Below are 23,069 nucleotides of genomic sequence, written 5' to 3'. Positions count from 1 at the left end.
GACAGTTCTCTTACCTACTGAGTTACCTGGGAACGGTTCACAAGCTGCCCCCGCAGCTTGACTTTGTCCAGCACCTCTCTTCCACCTTCCGAACTTTACAGAAGTTCTCCTACTGGAAGGTTTCCAAACAGTGCACACATCGCTGCAGAGTGATAGATTCAGTCTGGATAACAATCCCCGGGGCTGTGGCTAAGTCATTTCTCCGCAATATCCTCTCCTGCAGAAGTGCCATGGTATGCAGGAGAAATTGAGTGAAATTTGAATGGCATGATCCAGGTACTGGCGGAATTGTTGAAGACCAGTGCACGTCAAAGCGGGAGTAAAGTCCGTCACATATTTTTAGTACTCCAGGAAGTCTCACTAAAATGCTGCACTTGGCATAGTAATGACTAGTCTTTTACTGGCTTTTAAACTAATTTACCCGGCCAGTCGTAGGAGGACCGACAGCATAGCGTGTCCTCCGAAGCACGGTGAAGTTTGGCACTTATGGTAGCAGTTGATCTTTTCCAGAGGTGAACGTAGCTATAAGTGACGGAAAAAAATTTACTGGCATCGGCCAGGAACCGAATCGTAGCTCTCTGTAAGCTACATAATCCGCGAATATTCAGTAGGTGAAACTTCCTATGCATTTTTCTTGATATAATGATGTTGATGTCAGATTCGAGGCACTCAAAAATGTGACCATCAGCGTCTTAACTAGATATCCACATACACATCTCGTCGTTTGAACGATATCTTTTCTCACAAGCGAAATTGCTGCAGCGATTTCACAAGAACGGAAATAGCCAGATTTGTCCAGAGTGTCTAGCTATGGCTATACATATAGGTGACACTAAGGTATCAAAATCCACCAGTCGTTTGGAAAAAAAACATGTTTATTACACACTGCCAGTTTTACGGATGGCTGATTGCTTAAACAAAAAACAGGGGCCGGTCCCCAGTCATAACTCATTGGCTTCCTTTCGCTAACATAGTACGCCCGACGCTCAACAAAATCTTGAAATGCGTGTCATACTTAGGCCATTGTCAGCTAGGATAGTGGGCGGGTATCCAGCCAAGCAGTGGGTTGCTCCCTATGTCTGCATATGAAACACATGTAATTAAAAATACATTTTATCGGTAGTGGAATTCCACATACTACACATATTGGTGCATGAATCCACGGGAGGAGGAAACTAGTGACAATGGACAGGGCCCTGTTCTGAACTTGGAAAGTATTACTACCTTCTGTGTGACATGGGTCTCATTTATCCGGGACACCCTCTAGTATTCTCGCGAAAATTCGCTGAAAGCAATATTTAGATCTGCTTCCTGAAGAACATGTCTGTAAGAATAAATTGCTAAAGCAAATTACAGTTCACGTGGTGCCTCTACCAATAGTCCTCAACTAAAACACGGTGCAGCTGCCAGCCCGTGCCGTGTTGGTGCCCTCGCGGTAGCAAGACCGCCTTCTTTATACACCTCGTGACCTTTCCCTTCCCTTGCCTGCCGGGATGGAGCACGTGTTTCCCGCCTCAGCAGCGTCAATGGTGGCGCGAAGTTAAATAACGAAGGAACTCCCTCCCCCTTTGCAAATCTCTTACGAGACAAAAAACAGAAGGCAGCAGATTGAGGCGAGGCTTTGATTTCACTTCTCAGTGCTTGTTAAAGCAACCTCCGCGAAGGGCAATTTTTTCTCGTTACTGTCAATCAGACGCCTGCCGTAAACTGAAACAGGCTGCTGCTTATTACCCGGCTAGTTAAAGGAAGAAATGAAGAAATATAACACGGTCACTTTAAGATCCCCGTATGTAATTTAGGATGTAAAGCCGTCCCACCCTTCTGAGCTTAAAAGAAATGAAATGCGAAGGGACTCTCATCAGACACGTAATGATCTGAGCCGGGCGTGCAACGAGTTCGAAGAATGTCACCAGACATCAAGGGAAGGCAAGGGCAAACGATGCTCGGCTGTTGTAGTGGGGTTACCGTCCAACTGCCGTCCTCGTTGCAAGACGCCCGTCTTATTGGTCCTCCACATCTTCAACTGCGCAGTTCGTAACACTTGACGTCACGTCTGAGAGATAAACTGTTCGAATACCGAAGACAACTGTGCAATTCAGATAGGCCGTCCGCCTACGCGAGACTAAGTTACCTGACGATAAACTGTGCTGTTCTGCCCTTTAATCGTAGCAGTCACCTGAAACTAATCCCGTACCCATCATGACCTCAAAGGGAAAAATGCGCTTTTGACTTTTATTGAAGGTTACCGGAATCTTCTTGAACTCTGAGATAAAAAAATTTCACATTCCAATCGTCACAAAATAAAAGCTATCGCGTACAATGTTGTAATAGAAGAACTGTAACATCTGGAACCTAACACGAATAGTGACAGTCTAGTGAAGAAAATAAACAACTTCCGAAACGTTTTTCAGAAAGAAATAATCAATACAACAAACTGAGACCCTTCATTTTCCGTCACTCGTTGCCAATTTGTCGCCACGAACACTAGACGGAACGCCAGAGAAGGCAGAACGGAATTGGTAGAAAAACTGATCGTAGCTTACACACCTTCAGATACCTGTACAGATTTTGAACTGGGTGCATAGCCGCACGGTTGAATTTTAGGTGTATAGGCATCTCTACCGCCTCCTGACAAAGTGAAATATTTCATGCATCTATTAAATATACATTAGTAACAGTACGTAAAATCCGGCGACCCAGCGGGCCAATTAATAGGGCCACCTCTGCCGATCCACCGACCAGTGTAAACACGGTCTAATACATCCCGTGCTTCAATTGCGTAATGCCGTGGGCAGCCGTCATGCTGAAGCCACATAAGTTGTCGAACGTCCAGGACACCTTTCTGCAGTAGTACCGGTGGTTCCTATTCCAAAACAGTCCGATATTTTCGTCCATTCAACTTGCCGTCGATTAAATACGGACCAATGAGTTTGTTTCCCACGATGCCACATCATGTGTTAACCGACCAAAGACGCTGGTGGCCAACCTACCGTAACCAGTGGAAATTGCCTACACTCCAGTGATGCATGTTATGCCGGTTAACGCTACCATGGTTTGCGAATGTAGACTCATCGGAAAGCAGTACCTCGGAAAAGAATATGGGGGTCGTTTGCATTTGTTGACGTGCCCATCCGCAAATTATTACCCGGTTACGGAAATCAGTGCCATGAAGTTCTTGATGCAGTGGCATGTGCTATGGATGACACTTATGACGACGCAGTATCGAGACAATATTAACCACGGACATACCGAATTGCGGTGTAATTGCCGGGGGCTTATCTGTAAACTGTGGTACACTACCGCTGGTACAGCTATTACTTTAGCTTCTCCTGTAACACGTTTGCTTTTTCAGGTGTGTACGCTGCCATCTGGCGTGAAGGCGATCACAACCTTGTAAAAGAACAAACCAGAGCGGGCTTTCCCTGGAAAATACTCGGCATACAAGGCAACAGCAGCCTTAACAATCATCCTACATTTTCCGTTTGTTGTTGTGGTCTTCAGTCCAGAGACTGGTTTGATGCAGCTCTCCATGCTACTCTATCCTGCGCAAGCTTCTTCATCTCCCAGTACCTACGGCAACCTACATCCTTCTGAATCTGTACAGTGTATTCATCTCTTGGTCTCCCTCTACGATTTTTACCCTCCGCGCTGCCCTCCAGTACTAAATTGGTGATCCTTTGATGCCTCAGAATATGTCCTACAAACCAATCCCTTCTTCTAGTCAAGTTGTGCCAAAAACTCCTCTTCTCCTCATTCCTAGTCAGTACCCCCTCATTAGTTATGTGATCTACCCAACATTTTCCGTAACTCAGGATATTTTCCATTTTTTCTTCTGTGGTTGCAGCATTCATCCTCCACCTGCACGTCTGTTCTCCAAATGATAGGTAGATGCGCGCAGGCAACAAACACTGCGCTAGTATTGTAATGTTTAGAGCCGCTGTCTGTTCTACGCCTGCACGATACCTGAGTTCCTGTCGCAGTGTACTGCCTGTTATGATACATCGTAGTTTCCTACACGGCCACGGTGGCCCGTCGAGTAGCCGATACGTCGGAGGAATATAACGTTGCGAGTGGGGTTTCCAACTAGAATTTATGAAATACTGCCTTGTCACGACCTGGCAACATGGAAGTAGGGTCCCACGTGCTATTGGATATTCAAGGGTCATTGAATAGCATGTTGTAAATTATGTTCGTCCGATTACAGTGCCATCTGTGGCGAAACGAAGAAAATACTTCAGACAAAACGTACGTACATTTCATCGTACAATCGTAATCTGCAATAAAAAACGGGGATTCCCACTGAAGATTTCTAAGTTGCTCCCCCCCCCCCCCCCGCCCCCCTCCCACGCATGGGGTGGGGTGCAGGTCGATTGTGGTAACGTTCGATGTCCCCTCCGAGACAAACAAATTGGAATTATAGCTATTTTTTATTCGATGTATAGTTTCCGAGATATTTCAATGTCTTCAGTTAAAAGGAACACCCTGTAGCTGAGTTCACATGGAGCCTTCAGTGCACGAGTCCTGCTCTCACTCGGACAATGTGAGAAACATACCAGCCACCCTGAAAGATCACCCTAGTTGTTCTTATAGAGTAACGCGACAGCAGCCGCGTGTTAGCCTCCGTTGTTATCGATACGCAGCTCTTGGGACGCAGCTGTTATTAATGTGTAGACGCAGGGAGCCGCTGCCACAGTAATAATGATGCAAAAATCGCTTTCTCTCTGCGCTCGATCGTGCCAATTAATCCATTTTACCTTCGAGGACACCTTAGTTTTGACTCGTCTGAAAAAATTACATCATTTCGTGTTGCGTCACGAAATATTCTTGCCTTGTAAAATCAGGGATTGATACAATGTTTCGCGGAATTTCACATTTTGCCAGCAGATGATAAGAAGAAGGTTTATTCCATTAATTGGTCAAGGAAGCAGGCTTTGCCATGTTTCCTAAAAGTCGTACTTATTGAGTCATATACTACATCTGGTCGAGAAACTCTTCGCTAATTCTTTTTCACAAGGACATCATAACAGTACGTACTGTTTGGAAGAGACGGCAGAGCTGTTTACAGACATTCAGTCTAACTGTGTAGTCGTGCGACCAAGCCAAAATCTGTACAGAGCTCTGATAGTGCGAAGGCTACGTTTAGTTCTCTCGAAAGATTCCTTCCCCGTGCATGCGGCAGGGAAGAAGCTTGTCGTTATTATGGTCTGAAGTAGCTCGGTATCCTTCGTGCTCAGAGCATTTTTCCTAATATCCCTAACAATGTCTGTTGCGTTGTCCTACTTGCGTAAAAAATAAGTTGTCCCATAATTTCCGCTATTAGAACACATGCTTTTTCAACGCGTAACAAGGAGTAGCGACCACGGTATCTTAAATCTTAACCGCAACTGCCAACTGCCCTCTGTCTCAGACTCTTTGTTAACACGCGAAAGTTTCCACGGAGCCCTCCAAAACGGGCCCCTGGGGAGCATGTTATCTTGCAAAAGTGCATATCGGGGCAACACTTTACGCATCGCAGCACGTTAAAACAAGAGCAGCCTGTTTAGCTTTATCACAGTGTTCTGTCTCCCCGTCGTTAATTCAGGACTGCATGTTTGCAATAATTATATTGTTACGGCTACATCATCGTTGTATCTTATCGACAACTTTTACCATCACATAATACACACGCTAAGTATCGAGCAAGCGCAGAGAACACGTAGTAACAAGATGCTTAAGATGCGTTTTTCATTTTTTTCAGGTTGCTTATGAGTACAGGCAAACCTGCTTTACGCAGATAAGGCTACGGGCACTGTTCCCCAAGCAGCACTACGTGGAGCCGGGATTGCGTGGAGTTCTTATGTCTGTTCTTTAATATTATCTCTTATTTACCTGCCGCCGTTTCACATATCTGGCTGGTTCAAATGGCTCTGAGTACTATGGGACTTAACATCTGAGGTCATCAGTCCCCTAGAACTTAGAACTACTTAAACCTAACTAACCTAAGGACATCACACACATCCATGACCAAGTTCCAGACTGTAGCGCCTAGAACCGCTTGGCCACCCCGGTCGGCTTCACATATCTATTCTTAAAGAAAAATACATGAGTTTGGAAGTTGGAAATTATAAACTCCGATGTATTTTAAGGAGAAAACAAAATGAAGAGAGGAAAGAGTAGATGTATACGTCCCTTCACACACCACCTGGGGAAGAGAACTTGCTATTGAATTTTAAGTCTCTATGTAGTCCTACCCGTGTTAATATTACCCGCACGAACATCACGCCTATGAAAAACTCGATTTTTTTAGTCTTCACGGATCTAACTTATTTTTGTTTTGTCTGCCAGTGTGCTCGGTGTGTTAATGGTCCTTAGAATACAAATCAACTACTATTACTACTACTGGATTATTAACTAAACAAAATTTTGCGTGGCTTCGCAACACTATCCTTTCACTGCCTAATCTTACTAACTTATCTACAAATCTTCTGTAGCTATAGAAGACATAACAGACTAACCTAATTATTGCTCTGTTAATACGTGTTTGTGTAACGAAACGAGTTTTCCTTTAAGTAGTGTACCTATTAATCTCTGTATATTGCGTAATATCCATGATCGTGCAGTAGCAGCTTGACTAAAGTACACCTCAGGATTGAGTCATCCAAGAAATCAAGAAAGTCATTCCGTAATTGTAAATGAATTAGTTGAATGCTACCAAAGATGTATAGTATTATGCCGGGCTCACAATATTTTTGACAGAAGGAGTCGTGTATATGCTTAACGGCTGCTGCGTAGTATCATGTTATTTCAAACTACAATTCCGGCCACATCTGTAAAGCTAGTATCAAACAACAATACTTAAATACGTTTTTTACGTCTTTTAAAAATCTTAATCTCTAGGACCATCGCGAATAAAATCAGAACAATACCAAGGCATATCTGGAATTTCAGCACATAAATGACAAACCGTTCCTGTTTGAATGTTCACTTAAATCCATCGAGCGCACAATTTGAACTTTGTGAGAGATTTGAACGGTAAATAATCTAAAGGTTTAAACTATAGCTGTACGAAACCACAGAGTTCTAATTGTCGTTCCACAGTAATAAAAATCTTGCCTATGTTTTTAGACAGACATTGTTAACAATCATTGTTCTTACGTACGAATCGCGAATACATCACAGCAAGTAAACCTGAAAACCAGCAGCGGGTTGACCTGCGTCAGTACAATATGAAATGCTCTTATTAAAGACATGCAAGCTCTCGGAAAAGCATTTCCGCAGGGAATTTGGGGAGCTGTTTTACGTCACAGTAACGATTTCTACCGAATCTGACAATAAACGTGAATTAAAAGTTTTCCTCTATGACAGTTTTCTGACGTGATTGTATTCTACTGTGCCAGTAGGATAAGAAGCGAGTATTTGGCGCGGAATCTGATAAATATGAAGGTTGAAGTTGCACGGTTTAACTTATTTCTTCGCAACTTAAACATCAGGTAATTAGATTGAACCATTTCAGCGGCAACAGTCTAGCTCTTCAAATCCTTTCGGCTGTGTCTAGTTTACGGAAAGTTTTACTGAAAAGCATAACAAGCGTCATATTATTACTCTCCTGTTCCGAATGGCTGCCAAATAACGTTACTGTAAGTTGGTCTACATAGTCCTCACAGCGGCTAAACCTTTTCCTGTTTTTGCTATTGGTCAGGGAAGAACGCTGAGCGCTTTTTTGACCTAATCCTCGTTTTATTTAGCACTTTATGTCATGACTGTAAAAATTGTTGGTTCAAATGGCTCTGAGCACTATGGGACTTAACTGCTGAGGTCATCAGTCCCCTAGAACTTAGAACTACTTAAACCTAACTAACCTAAGGACATCACACACATCCATGCCCGAGGCAGGATTCGAACCTGCGACCGTAGCGGTCGCGCGGTTCCAGACTGTAGCGCCTAGAACCGCTCGGCCACACTGGCCGGCTGTCATGACTGTACAATAGTTTAGTTTGAGCTTCAAGGAAGGACATGAATGTGCATGCTCCTTTCCATGATTTCATTGCCCATTTTAATACATTGATATGCAGCAAGTGTCTGTGCCAGAAAGATTTTAAAATCTTAAAATCGTGTGTGTTTTAGTGCTTTAATAATAAAAAAACATTTTGTTGCAAATAACCATCAAAAGGTGCTAACGAAAGAGTTTTTCTATTATTATACAACTAACTTCAACCTTGAGTTCACCATAAGCCAGGTGATGTTGTTGTTGTGGTCTTCAGTCCTGAGACTGGTTTGATGTAGCTCTCCATACTCCTCTATCCTGTGCAAGCTTCTTCATCTCCCAGTACTTCCTGCAACCTACATCCTTCTGAATCTGCTTAGTGTATTCATCTCTTGGACTCCCTCTACGATTTTTACCCTCCACGCTGCCCTCCAATGCTAAATTTGTGATCCCTTGATGCCTCAAAACATGTCCTAGCAACCGGTCCCTTCTTCTTGTCAAGTCAAGCTCAAGGAAAAGGTCTTTTAAGTTTTTGTCACGGGTGAAGCGTCATTGACTCAAAAGACTGTTTGCGAGGGAATACTTAACTGTCACTAAGCATGCTGTTCATTTTCTGCAAAGGCGCTGATAAGCACTACGTCGAGTGCCCAATATCGTCACCATCGTCCCAATTCTTTGATGATTCAGATAAAAATAACAACGACAGTGAAACAAAATATTCACTTCTCTGCCTTCTGAAAAATGTCAAATTTTTTTTTTTTCGGCACATTCTACGCCTGCGGAAACATTTGAGGCTAACAGCTTTGGCGTTCAACCTTCATATACCGGGTGATCAAAAAGTCAGTATAAATTTGAAAACTGAATAAATCACGGAATAGTGTAGATAGAGAGGTACAAATTGACACACATGCTTAGAATGACATGGGGTTTTATTAGAACCAAAAAAATACTAAAGTTCAAAAAATGTCCGGCAGATGGCGCTTCATCTGATCAGAATAGCAATAATTAGCATAACGTAGTAAGACAAAGCAAAGATGATGTTCTTTATAGGAAATGCTCAATATGTCCACCATCATTCCTCAACAATAGCTGTAGTCGAGGAATAATGTTGTGAACAGCACTGTAAAGCATATCCGGAGTTATGGTGAGGCATTGGCGTCGGATGTTGTCTTTCAGCATCCCTAGAAATGTCGGTCGATCACGATACACTTGCGACTTCAGGTAATCCCAAAGCCAATAATCGCACGGTCTGAGGTCTGGGGACCTGGGAGGCCAAGCATGACGAAAGTGGCGGCTGAGCACACGATCATCACCAAACGACGCGCGCAAGAGATCTTTCACGTGTCTGGCAATACTTTTTTTTTTTTTTTGGGTTCTAATAAAACCCCATGTCATTCCAAGCATGTGTGTCAATTTTTACCTCCTATCTACATTATTCCGTGTTTTATTAAGTTTTTAAATTAATAGTGACTTTTTGATCACCCAGTAAATTTGTAGTAGAAGTAAGCCAGTTACAAGGGTCGTCATGCACATGAAGGCCCTTTGGAATAGAGCCTAAAATTCTGAAACGTCATACACCACTACGCGTCTACACACTTTATTTTTATTTATTTATTTATTTACTTATTTTTGGAACCTTGGAAAGCTCGAGGGACAAAACGGCTGCCTTATATTACTCTGATGTGTTGCGAGACCGTCTTGTTTGTCGCACTAAAATGACTCAAATTTTGACAACGGCGCATTTCTGTATGTTGCAGTGCAGGAGCGCGTCCATATGTGAGCGGCTGCTATGGCGCCGGGCGCCGCGACGCCGCCTCCCGCGGCGGGAGACGCCATTCGCCGAGCGCCGCGGCGCCCCACCCGCACTGCCGCCATGTTGTGCTGTGGCGACACGAGCCGAGCCCACGTGCGTGCAGCCTCAGTGACGGCATCATGGAGTCTGGCGCCGATCTCGACAGTCAGCTGATCGCACGAGACGTCACGCTCAGGGAAAACACGAGTTTTGAAGTCCCTCTGACCTCACACGTAAGTAGCTGCAGCTGAAGATATACCAGTATCGAGGTTGTAGATATGTGGCCCAAGGCGGTTGTTGGTGTTGTGGTATTCAGTCCGAACATCGGTTTGATACTGGCCTCCAAGTTAGTCAATCCATATGCAAGCCTCCTCATCTTCGAATAGCTACTGCCACTTACAACCATTGAACTTGCTCATTGTTTTCAGGCCTTTGTTTCCCTCTACAATTTTTAACCCTTCCTTTAGCAAGTTGACGATTCCTTGATGACTGAGGATATGTCCCACCAAGTAATCGTTCCTCTTAGACAATTTGTGCCACAAACTCCTTTTTGCTCCAATTTCACTTAGCACCTTCTCTTCGGTTATTCGATCTACCACGCCCTCTTCTCTCTCTAAAAATCCCTCTTCCCCCAAGCCGAATTAACCACAGTTCACTGTATTGTCAGACTGAGGATATCTCCATACCTCACGACGTGTCCTATCAACCAGTTGCTACCGGTATATCTGGAACCGCGCGACCACTACGGTCGCAGGTTCGAGTCCTGCCTCGGGCATGGATGTGTGTGATGTCCTTAGGTTAGTTAGGTTTAAGTAGTTCTAAGTTCTAGGGGACTGATGACCTCAGAAGTCCCATAGTGCTCAGAGCCATTTGAACCATTTTGGTACAGGTATGTTCGATTAACATTCGTGTATTACAGGAATGCTACGCCAATTAAAATAAGAATCCCTGTAGGATAGAAGACGTTCTTTTCGCGAAACTCTGTTGAGAAAGTTTGGAAAACTGGCATTTACGACAGAATGCAGAACAATCCTACTGGTGCCAAACTATATTGTGCGTAAAGGTCGCGAAGACAAGATAAGAGAAAGCAGGGCTCTTGCGCAAATTACTAACAGTAGCACGAGGTATTCATAAACTTGTACCGTGTGGTGGCTTGCGGAGTATGTATGTAGATGTAGATGAACAACTAATCCTAAGCATTCTTCTGTAGTACCACATTCCAAAGCTATATTCGCTTTATCGTCCACGTCTCACTTCTGTACAAGGCTGCGCCCCAAGTAAATACCTGCATAAAGACTTACTGACGCTTGAATTTATGTTAGATGTTAACACATTTATCTTTTCCTGAAACTCTTTGCTTGATATTTCTAGTCTGCATTCTATATCCTCTCTACTTCGGCTAGCGTTTGTTATTTTGCCGCACAACTGCAAAATCTCTTTACTATTCTTAGTGTCTTATTGTCTAATTTTATTTGCTCACCACCTCCTGATTTAATTCGACTACATTCCATTAAAAGTGTTTCACTTTTTATGTTCATCTTATAAACTCTTTTCAAGACACTATCTATTCCTTTCAACTGCTCTTACAAGTCCATTGGCGAACTTCCCACATGCTATAGCGGCTTGGGTCAGCAACTTCTGTTAATCAGTAGAACGAAAAACTAATCCAGAGTTACGAATTTTTACTTTTTATTCACTCAATGACTAGTTTCGGCCCGAGCTCAGTTTTCACTTCATCATAACACTGTCGAAAATGGCATTTCCGGAGATGTCAAAATGCAGGCATTTACTTGGGGCGTAGCCTTCTGTAGAAGTGAAACGAGGACGATAAAGAGAATATAGCTTTTCAAGATGGTACTACAGAAGGATGCTTATGATTAGATGTTCATCTACGTCTACATACATACTCCGCAAGTCACCACACGGTACAAGTTGGTGAATATAATTTGCGCAAGAGCCCTGCTTTCTCTTACCTTGTCTTCGCGATATACACTACTGGCCATTAAAACTGCTACACCACGAAGTGGACGAGCTACAGACGCGAAATTTAACCAACAGGAAGAAGATGCTGTGACATGCAAGTGGTTAGCTTTTCAGAGCTGGATCCCAACGGCGTCGTATCACTAGCAATCGAGATGATAGGCATCTTATCCGCATGGCTGTAACGGATCGTGCAGCCACGTCTCGATCCCTGAGTCAACAGATGGGAACGTTTGCAAGACAACACCTACAATGCGCTGACAGGAGGAAAGTTTCCAACCGACTTCTCATACACAAACAGCAGTTGACCGGCGTTGCCTGGTGAAAAGTTGTTGTGATGCCTCGTGTAAGGAGCAGAAATGCGTACCATCACGTTTCCGACTTTCATAAAGGTCGGATTGTAACCTAGCGTGATTGCGGTTTATCGTATCGCGACATCGCTGATCGCGTTGGTCGAGATCCAATGACTGTTATCAGAATATGGAATCAGTGGGTTCAGGAGGGTAATACGGAACGCCGTGCTGGATCCCAACGGCCTCGTATCACTAGCAATCGAGATGATAGGCATCTTATCCGCATGGCTATAACGGATCGTGAAGCCACGTCTCGATCCCTGAGTCAACAGATGGGAACGTTTGCAAGACAACAACCATCTGCACGAACAGTTCGACGACGTTTGCAGCAGCATGGACTATCAGCTCGGAGACCATGGCTGCAGTTACCCCTGACGCTGCATCACAGACAGGAGCGCCTGCGATGGTGTACCCAATGACGAACTCGGGTGCAAGAATGGCAAAACGTCATTTTTTCGGATGAATCCAGGTTCTGTTTACTGCAACATGATGGTCGCATCCGTGTTTGGCGACATCGCGGTGAACGCACATTGGAAGCGTGTATTCGTCATCGCCATTCTGGGGTATCACCCGGCGTGATGGTATGGGGTGCCATTGGTTACACATGTCGGTCACCTCTTGTTCGCATTGACGGCACTTTTGAACAGTGACGTTACAGTTCAGATGTGTTACGACCCGTAGCTCTACCCTTCATTCGATCCCTGCGAAACCCTATATTTCAGCAGGATAATGCTTGACCGCATGTTGCAGGTCCTGTACGGGCCTTTCTGGATACAGCAAATGTTCGACAGCTGCACTGGCCAGCACATTCTCCAGATCTCTCACCAACTGAAAACGTCTGGTCAATGGTGGCCGAGCAACTGGCCCGTCACGATACGGCAGTCACTACTCTGGATGAACTGTTGTATCGTGTTGCAGCTGCATGGGCAGCTGTACCTGTACACGCCATCCAAGCTCTGTTTGACTCAATACCCAGGAGTATCAAGGCCGTTATTACAGCAAGAGGTGGTTGTTCTGGGTAATGATTTCTCAGGATCTGTGCTTTCAAATTGCGTAAAAATTTAATCACATGTCAGTTCTAGTATAATATATTTCTCCAATGAATACCCGTTTATCATCTGCATTTCTTCTTGGTGTAGCAATTTTAATGGCCAGTAGTGTATTTTGGCGCCAGTAGGATCGTTCTGCAGTCTATCGCAAATGCCAGTTCTCCAAACTTTCTCAACAGAGTTGCGCGAAAAGAACTTCTTATATCCTACATGGATTCTCATTTTAATTGACATAGCATGTCCGTAAAACACGAATGTCGATCGAACATACCTATAGCAATTGACTGATAGGACACGCCGTGAGACATGCAAAAATTCTCAGTCTGGTAATACAGGGAACTGTGATTGATTCGGCTTGGGGGAAGAGGGATTTTTAGAGGGAGAACAGGGCGTGGTAGATCGAATAACCGAAGAGAAGGTGCTGAGTCAAATTGGAGCGAAAAACAGTTTCCGGCACAACTTGTCCAAGAGGAACGATTATTTGAGGGGACATATCCTCAATCATATGCAATGAACATTTACAGTGCATACAGATAACTGTATGCACTATGTTCGTTGCACATTTTTGACGTCTTCGGAAATGCCATTTTCGGCTATGTATGATGATTTGAAAATGGGACTGAAACTAGTGATCGAGTGAATAAAAATAAAAATTTGCAACTTTCGTCTCGTTTTTCGTTCTACTGAAGTCCTTAGGGTTTTCTAACAGTATTACAGTGTTATCGGCAAAAAGTCCAAGTTTATATTTCTCCGCCTTTCCAACTTTTTTCTAGTTTCTTTTCCTGGTTACCAATTGTACAGGTTGACTGACGATGGGGACAGGCTACAACCTTGTTTCACTCCCTTCTCAAATACTCCTTTTCCTTTCATATACCTCGACTCTTACAATTGAAATCTAGGTTCGGTACAGGTTGAAGACAACCTTTGAAAGAGTTTAAGGCTAGTCTGTGTGACTCAAAAGTGAGAGAATTTTTTTGGATCAATAAAAGAGCTCCTGAATAAGATGAGGCACCATAATAGGTCTGCCAACACAACGTATGAACAACGCGAATGAAAAACTTTACTTCATATATGTCTCAAAGAGCTTACTAATGCATTTCTGAGCGATATTTTCCAACTCCTATAGAAATATAGTTTCTGCAGTACCCATGAAATGCGTTGGTTTAGCTGCAGTCCATCGTTTCTCTACACTTTAGCGTGTAGTCCTCCCCTCTACTTTTTATGGGATCGTACTGCTCTCTCATTGCTTCATTACTCGCTTCGAAGTAGGTAAATGATTTAATTGACAGCACAATTCAACAGTAACCATATATGGGTTACTATAGTGGTGTACAAAGTATTATTATTATCATTATTATCATTACTATTACTGCTTGTGGCTGTGGTCAGACACAAAGCATTAACAGCTTGAAGTCTGCCAATTTCCTCCAGTTCAGAGGCAAGGAGTGCAGCAATGAAGTGATTTACGAATAGTAAGTATAGTGCACACATTTTAAATGGGGTTGCAGTGTGCAGATCAAACAAGTGCCGCGATGGAGAGGAGTACTGAAGGAGAAGCATGTTTTGTAACTAGTGTCTGCCCCACTGCAGGTAGTTAGCTTCCTTATCTGAAAGGGGTTGTGGGTAGCACTTGGTCAATCATTCTAACACACATATACACATATACAAAGAAACACACAAACTAAATTTCTTTCACCATTTTAAAAATAAAAGTGTTCCAAGAAAAGACTTTCATTCTACAGTTTACTTACGCGCTAAAGTTGGTGTCAATGTGGGGGAGGAGGTAGCAACAGACACCAGGGGGGGGGGGAGGGGGGGAAGGTACTAGCTAATGTGTGATTGCACTCAGGGGTAATGGTCTAAGAAAGGTTGAGATACACTGGTGTAGAGAGTGGTGCAGCAGTTGTCACCGCAGGACAGGTGAACAGAAGCAGAAATGATTAGGGAACAAAGGAGAAGGATTACTTAACTTGTATTTGTCCAAGCGTACAAAGACTGATTAGAAATAACGCAGCAAGAAATAGAGTCCAGCTCGTACAATAACAACAAGGATACGGCTCTCTGTACTAAAGCTGGGCCGGCCGGAGTGGCCGTGCGGTTCTAGGTGCTACAGTCTGGAACCGAGTGACCGCTACGGTCGCAGGTTCGAATCCTGCCTCGGGCATGGATGTGTGTGATGTCCTTAGGTTAGTTAGGTTTAATTAGTTCTAAGTTCTAGGCCACTGATGATCTCAGAAGTTAAGTCGCATAGTGCTCAGAGCCAGTTGAGCCAACTAAAGCTGGATTCGTGATTTCCTGTCAGAAAGGTCACAGGTCGTAGTAATAGACGGAAAGTCATCGAGTAAAACAGAAGTAACATCCGGCGTTCCTCAAGGAAGTGTTATAGGCCCTCTATTGTTCCTGATCTACATTAACGACATAGGAGACAATCTGAGTAGCCGTCTTAGATTGTTTACAGATGATGCTGTTATTTACCGTCTTGTAAAGTCATCAGATGATCAAAACGACTTGCAAGATGAGTAGGATAAGATGTCTGTATGGTGCGAAAAGTGACAATTGATCCTGAATAAGGAAAAGTGTGAAGTTATTCACATGAGTACTAAAACAAATCAGCTAAATTTTAATTACGCGATAAATCACACAAATCTGAAGGCTGTAAATTCAACTTAATACTTAGGTATTACAATTACAAATAACCTAAATTGGAACGATCACATAGATAATATTGTAGGTAGAGCCAACTAAAGACTGCGATTCATTGGCAGAACATTTAGAAGGTGCAACAGGTCTACTAAACAGACTGCTTACATCCCGCTTGTCCGCCCTATTCTGGAATATTACTGTAAGGTGTGGGATCCGCACCAGGTGGGACTGACGGATGACATTGAAAAAGTGCAAAGAAGGGCAGCTCGTTTTGTATTATCGCGAAACAGGGGAGATAGTGTCACACACATTATACGTGAATTGGAGTGGCAATCATTAAAACAAAGGCGTGTTTCGTTGCGACGGGATCTTCTCATGAAATTTCAAACACCAGTTTTCTCCTCTGATTGCGAAAACATTCTGCTGGCACCCACCTACATAGGTAGAAATGATCATCACGATAAAATGAGAGAACTCAGGGTCCGCATAGAAAAATTTAAGTGTTCGTTTTTCCCGCGTGCCGTTCGAGAGTGGAACGGTAGAGAGACAGCTTGAAGAAGGTGGTTCATTGAACCCTCTGCCAGGCACTTTATTGTGAATAGCAGAGTAATCACGTATATGTAGATGTAGAAAGCACGACCAATGGCGCAAGAACCCCGATTGCGTGGGGACTGCGTAGCGTCACGTAGCAAATTTTAGTTGTGGTAAGGTTTTATGGAACCAACCTGCTGAGGTCATCGGTCCCTAAGCTTACACAGTATTTAATCTAACTTAAAGTAACTTACGCTAAGGACGACCTCACACCCATGTCCGAGGGAGTACTCGAACCTCCGACGGGGGAAGCCGCGCGGACCACGCCCCAGACCTCGCGGCTACCCCGCGCGGCCGTCACGTAGCAAAGAGGCACCAAGTGCATGTGGGGTGTGTGGCTACTGCTGTTGTGTTGTGGTCTTCAATCCTGAGACTGGTTTGATGCAGCTCGCCATGCTACTCTATCCTGTGCAAGCTTCATCTCCCAGTACCTACTGCAGCCTACATCCTTCTGAATCTGCTTAGTGCATCTCTTGGTCTCCCTCTACTATTTTTACCCTCCACGCTGCCCTCTAATACTAAATTGGTGATCCCTCGATGTCTCAGAACATGTCCTACCAACCGATCCCTTCTTCTTGTCAAATTGTGCCACAAACTCCTCTTCTCCCCAACTCTATTCAATACCTCCTCACTAGTTATGTGATCTACCCATCTAATCTTCAGCATTCTTCTGTAGCACCACATTTCGAAAGCTTCTATTCTCTTCTTGTCCAAACTATTTATCGTCCATGTTTCACTTCCATACATGGTTACACTCCATACAAATACTTTCAGAAACGACTTCCTGACACGTAAATCAATACTCGATGTTAACAAATTTCTCTTCTTCAGAAACGCTTTCCTTGTCATTGCCAGTCTAAATTTTATGTCCTCTCTACTTCGACCATCATCAGTTATTTTGCTCCCCAATAGCAGAACTCCTTTACTACTTTAAGTGTCTCATTTCCTAATCTAATTCCCTCAGCATCACCCGACTTAATTCGACTACATTCCATTATCCTCGTTTTGCTTTTGTTGATGTTCATCTTATATCCTCCTTTCAAGACACTGTCCATTCCGTTCAACTGCTGGCTGTCCTATATTGGCGGCGGCAGAGGGCGCTTGTGGTACGGACCCGCTCGACAGTCGTGCACCATTGGGTCCGCCGGATCCCTCACAAGCACTATCGGCATCTGATGGAAACCTGCTATTCCGTTGCCAACTTCGAGACACTGGTTGTGTGGTATCGATAAGTGATACCAGACTGTTTATTTGACGCCTTATCGGTGACTTGTGCTTCGATGAAGATGAGATGAAAAGATCAAACCAACAGAAACAGCCAGACCTCGAGTGAAGAAAATCTCCGGCCCAGCTGAGAATCGAACCGGTGACTCCCCGATCTTGAAGCAGCGACGCTAACCACCGGACCACAATCTGCAGACTCGTCATCGGAAATCTAAGTCGAACGGCGGCGATCTGTTGCATCGCCACTTGCTGGCGCACCTGAGGCAGACAGATGACAGTCGCGAGTGCGTGCGGACGCCACAGCAACAACAAGGCGCAGCCCGGCGGGGGCAGGGCAGGGCTGACTAATAAGGCGGAGTGCCGGTGATGTATCGCTGGGCAGACAGCCCCCAATCTGCGAACCGGGCTCGCCCTCTATCGCTATCCGTCAGCCGGCGACATGCAGCGGGCGAAATCAGCTTAGCTCGCGAGTCCCCGCAAATTATGTTGTGAAGAAGAATGGCGTCCGAGTGTGAGTGTGTGTATGTGTGTGTGTGTGTGTGTGTGTGTGTGTGTGTGAGCGCTCTCGGCCGCCATCTCATTATGCCGAAACTTGTAACTGCCTCTTAATGCATTCCCTTCGCTGCCGAGGGATAAAGAGAAGGGAAAAGGAGGAAAAAATTCTTTGCGGAGCGGCAGGCGCCTATATATCTTCCCTCGGCTCCTTTCCTCTCCGTCTGCTCTCCCCTCCCCCAACCCACCTCCTCTCCCCCTCCCCCTCGTCCCCCCCCCACCCCCCACCCCACCAGGCCGGATTCGCGGAGTTTGCGGGGGAGGGGCGCGCGCCAGACGGCAGTATGCTGATTTTTAAGTCCTAATAAGATATTCAAGTTAGGGCCGCGCTCTCGTGTGCGTGTGTGTGTGCGAGCGCGCGCGAGCAGACGCGGGCCGGCGGCTACGGATTAATAAGACCGCCCGCTGCCTCGCTGCCGCTGGGCTCCACTGCGCGAGCAGCCGCAGCTGCCCACCGCCGAATCATCGCCTTTTCCTTTTTTCCCTTTGCCGGCTAAGAGGCCTCGCCGGTGCTCCCCGTGCTGATCAGATTAGCGTACTAACGCGGAGCTTCAGAAAAGCCTGTTTTCTGATCTCACAGAGGAGTGCGCCGCGCTTCTTTATAACCAATAACAGCAGCTTCCCCCTCACCGTGCCGGTGGTTTCTCTGCTCCAGCCACACAACACGCCTCCACTGTTGGCGTCGTCTATACCGTGTGAGCAAAGTAGGACGAACCCGCGCTTCGTGTAGTATTCGGCCATCACTGGCATTCGAGACACTCTCAACACAATGAACATTTGTGGGAACTTTCGTCAGCACTTCTAGGAACATAGACCTACCGTATTTTACGGACTATAAGTCACACTCTTTTGTTCGAAAATTTGCCTCCAAAATTAATAAAAAAGATGTCCAATGTTTGGTTTAAAGTTCCCACCAGTCTTTAAATTGGACATATATTCGATGCCGCAGGAAACCTATCTCTATCTGGCAACATTGGACTCAACTGGCAGCAGCAGTGCACCGATGCGACGAACATTAGTTGCGAGAATACACAATCTTGCTAACACTGACTCCCTACCGCCATGCCATCACCAACCCAGAACACTGTCTAGCCGATGATGCGCCTTTACAGTCTACAATGGCAATGAATCTGAACTGAAAGTGATTTGTGTTATCGGTAAAGTATTTTTGTTAGTAGCTAGTTTCGTAATGGAAAAAAATAACAGGTATTCGTATGATGCGGGCTATAAATTGAAGGTAATAGCATATACAGAAGCTGAGCGGCATTTCGGCCCTCCGTCAACAGATAAAACCTTGACGATTGGGGGACAAGTAAATCTTTTAGGAAGTGCGGCGTAAGTAACGCTCTCGGTAGCAGTGAAGATCATCTTATACACGAAGTGGGCAACAATGATGACGAAGCAGAAGAAGAACAAGAAGAAGAAGAAAGTTAAATGGCGACTTTCAGGGATTTTAAAGGTCAGTTCGGTTTTATGAACTAAGAATTTTTTTAGTCTGGCTTTGCAATCCAACAATGAAATCGGTAAAAATGTCATTTTTTACAAATACTGCTTAAAAATTAAGGTGAGTCTTATAGTTCGTAGCGTCTTATAGCCCGTAAAATACGGTATTACAAACTTAAATACATAGTATTGTTCTTACACAATAACATTTATTTTATAGCATTTTATGAGACGGCTTTCGGCTTTCTAGCCCTCCTCATAAGGAAACAACACGAACTTGACTTCTTAATTAAGAATAAAAAGTTTTAGTAAGGTTTGGAGGGTCATTCAATATGTCTACCTTTCCTCCTTTCCTTCATTGGCCGATAGGAGGTCTGTGATGAACTTTGGAGGCTAGTATGCACACAGGATCTTCCTGTAAAATTGAGACACTTGGGCTATGAATGTTAGGCTTTGAATTTTAAGATAAGGCAAAATTTGTCATGTAATATAGTTACGGTCATATAAATGGACACTCCACCCACCGACTGACAGTTAAGATTAGTTCGCAAAGCGCTTGTTTTGCTTCGCAACTCATTTTCAGTTTGGGTGTCGGTCGAAGACATAATAGCAACACTATTTGTCATTCTTGGTTGGCTTCGCCCCCTCACAGACCCAAAGGCACAAACCAGCACATCCTGAAAAATCTTCACTGCCATATTTCAGAAATATCTATTTAATTCCGATAATTTAATTACCCATGGCTCACACTGGTTCACACACACACACACACAAACACATTATATATACACTACTGGCCATTAAAATTGCTACACCAAGAAGAAATGCAGGTGATAAACGGGTATTCATTGGCCGAATATGCTATACTAGAACTGACATGTGATTACATTTCCACGCAATTAGGGTGCATAGGTCCTGAGAAATCAGTACCCAGAACAACCACCTCTGGCCGTAATAACGGCCTTGATACGCCTGGGCATTGAGTCAAACAGAGCTTGGATGGCGTGTACAGGCACAGCTGCCCATGCAGCTTCAACACGATAGCACAGTTCATCAAGAGTAGTGACTGGCGTACTGTGACGAGCCAGTTGCTCGGCCACCATTGACCAGACGTTTTCAGTTAGTGACAGATCTGGAGAATGTGCTGGCCAGTGCAGCAGTCGAACATTTCCTGTATCCAGAAAGGCCCCTACAGGACCTGAAACATGCGGTCGTGCATCACCCTGCTGAAATGTAGGGTTTCGAAGGGATCGAATGAAGGGTAGAGCCACGGGTGGTAACACATCTGAAATATAACGTCCACTGTTCAAAGTGCCGTCAATGCGAACAAGAGGTGACCGAGACGTGTAAACAATGGCACCCCAAACCATCACGCCGGGTGATACAACAGTATGGCGATGACGAATACACGCTTCCAATGTGCGTTCACCGCGATGTCGCCAAATACTGATGCGACCATCATGATGCTGTAAACAGAACCGGGATTCATCCGAAAAAATGACGTTTTGCCATTCGTGGACCCAGGTTCGTCGTTGAGTACACCATCGCAGGCGCTCCTGTCTGTGATGCAGCGTCAAGGGTAACTGCAGCCATGGTATCCGAGCTGATAGTCCATGCTGCTGCAAACGTCGTCGAACTGTTCGTGCAGATGGTTGTTGTCTTGCAAACGTTCCCATCTGTTGACTCAGGGATCGAGACGTGGCTTCACGATCCGTTATAGCCATGCAGATAAGATGCCTATCATCTCGATTGCTAGTGATACGAGGCCGTTGGGATCCAGCACGGCGTTCCGTATTAACCTCCTGAACCCACTGATTCCATATTCTGATAACAGTCGGTTAAATTTCGCGTCTGTAGCACGTCATCTTCGTAGTGTAGCAATTTTAATGCCCAGTAGTATATATATATATATATATATATATATATATATATATATATATATATATATATATATATATATAAAATTGTAATTGGATCTCGACCAACGCGAGCAACGATGTCGCGATACGATAAACCGCAATCACGCTAGGCTACAATCCGACCTTTATCAAAGTCGGAAACGTGATGGTACGCATTTCTGCTCCTTATATGAGGCATCACAACAACGTTTCACCAGGCAACGCCGGCCATCTGCTGTCTGTGTATGAGAGATCGGTTGGAAACTTTCCTGATGTCAGCACGTTGTAGATGTCGCCACCGGCGCCAACCTTGTGTGAATGCTCTGAAAAGCTAATCATCTGCATATCACAGCACCTTCTTCCTGTCGGTTAAATTTCGCGTCTGTAGCACGTCATCTTCGTAGTGCAGCAATTTTAATGCCCAGTAGTATATATATATATATATATATATATAATTGTAACACATAACACATATTTGAGAATGGAGGCTTTCTCGGCGAATCTCGATGATAAAATCTTCTCGGGTTGATAGCCGAGTCAATGTGTTGTTCTCCAGCAACGTTTCAGCAAGTTTCTTACTTGCCATCTTTGCAGAAGATGGCAAGTGAGAAACTTGCTGAAACGTTTCTGGAGAGCAACTCATTGACTCGGCTGTAAACCCGAGAAGATTTTATCATAACAAATATTGTCTTGAAAGAAGCACTGGCGAAATAAGGACGACCTAGCTCCCATATAGGTGGAGATATGTGCGAAAATGGTTGGTAACGCCAGACATCTCGACTGCCCTACACAAATAGTATGTTGTGCGAGTGGTCCTGGAGTGTCTTCCAGTGGGTATATTTGTGGATGGGCATGAATGAGCAGGGATAGTGGGAGCACGAGATCGACAGTCAGAGTGGGGGAGGAGGAGGTTAACTGAGAGAGAGGGAGAAGATGAAATAGGGGGGGGGGGGAAGGGATTGGCAAAGGGAGGAAGGAGGGTGAAATGGACAGAGAGAGGTTGGAGGATGAGATGGACAAAGAGAGCTGGTAGGAGGAGACCGACAGAGAGAGGGGGGAGTAGGAGACAGACAGAGAGAAGTAGTAGGAGGAGAAGGAGGTGAGAGAGGGGAGAGGGCAAGGTGAAGGAGGAGGATGAGATGGACAGATAGAGGCTAGAGGATGAGATACACACGGAGAGTTGGGAGGAGGAGATTGGCAGAGAGAGAGGGGGAGTAGAACAAAGAGAGGGGGCAGGAGACCTCAATATTATTGCGCCTTTGTGGTCTACTTTGTAGACAAATGTACGTGATGACTGTCCATCTCCATCATCGTTACCTGAACTTGCCACAAATCTGCAGGAAGAATGGTATTAGAATCTCTTTAAAAACGTATATAGAATTAGGATTTATCCATTCCGAGACGAATTGAAGCTGTTCCCTACATCGTATTGGGCATGATAATGTGTTGTGTCTGTGGTGTTTTTATATTTCAGTCCGCCCCTTGTAGGTGTCATTTGCACGCATACGCGGGTAAAGCCACGGGGCTACTTCATCTATAATATTCTCAAATAATTTTTATTACATTCTTCTTGGTTTTTAA

At 44.6% G+C, this 23,069-nt stretch overlaps 2 protein-coding genes across 2 annotated transcripts in view; one reads left to right on the top strand and one right to left on the bottom strand.

Annotated features, from left to right (window-relative positions):
• The window catches only part of LOC126475344 (UPF0489 protein C5orf22 homolog), a 474,622-nt gene that overhangs the window by 159,147 nt on the left and 292,406 nt on the right, over positions 1-23,069 (bottom strand). The gene's annotated exons all lie outside the window — the stretch shown is intronic.
• Positions 1-23,069, top strand: part of LOC126474624 (uncharacterized) — a 336,077-nt gene that overhangs the window by 291,079 nt on the left and 21,929 nt on the right. The window contains exon 3 of the mRNA XM_050102103.1: positions 9,721-9,988. Within this exon, the coding sequence (XP_049958060.1) occupies positions 9,721-9,988 (268 nt within the window). The remainder of the gene's footprint in view (positions 1-9,720; positions 9,989-23,069) is intronic.

The sequence above is a fragment of the Schistocerca serialis genome, chromosome 4 (assembly GCF_023864345.2).
Source record: "Schistocerca serialis cubense isolate TAMUIC-IGC-003099 chromosome 4, iqSchSeri2.2, whole genome shotgun sequence".
Lineage (NCBI taxonomy): Eukaryota > Metazoa > Arthropoda > Insecta > Orthoptera > Acrididae > Schistocerca > Schistocerca serialis.
The sequence above is the reverse complement of the archived record's forward strand: the minus strand, read 5'-3'. Positions and strand labels throughout refer to the sequence as shown.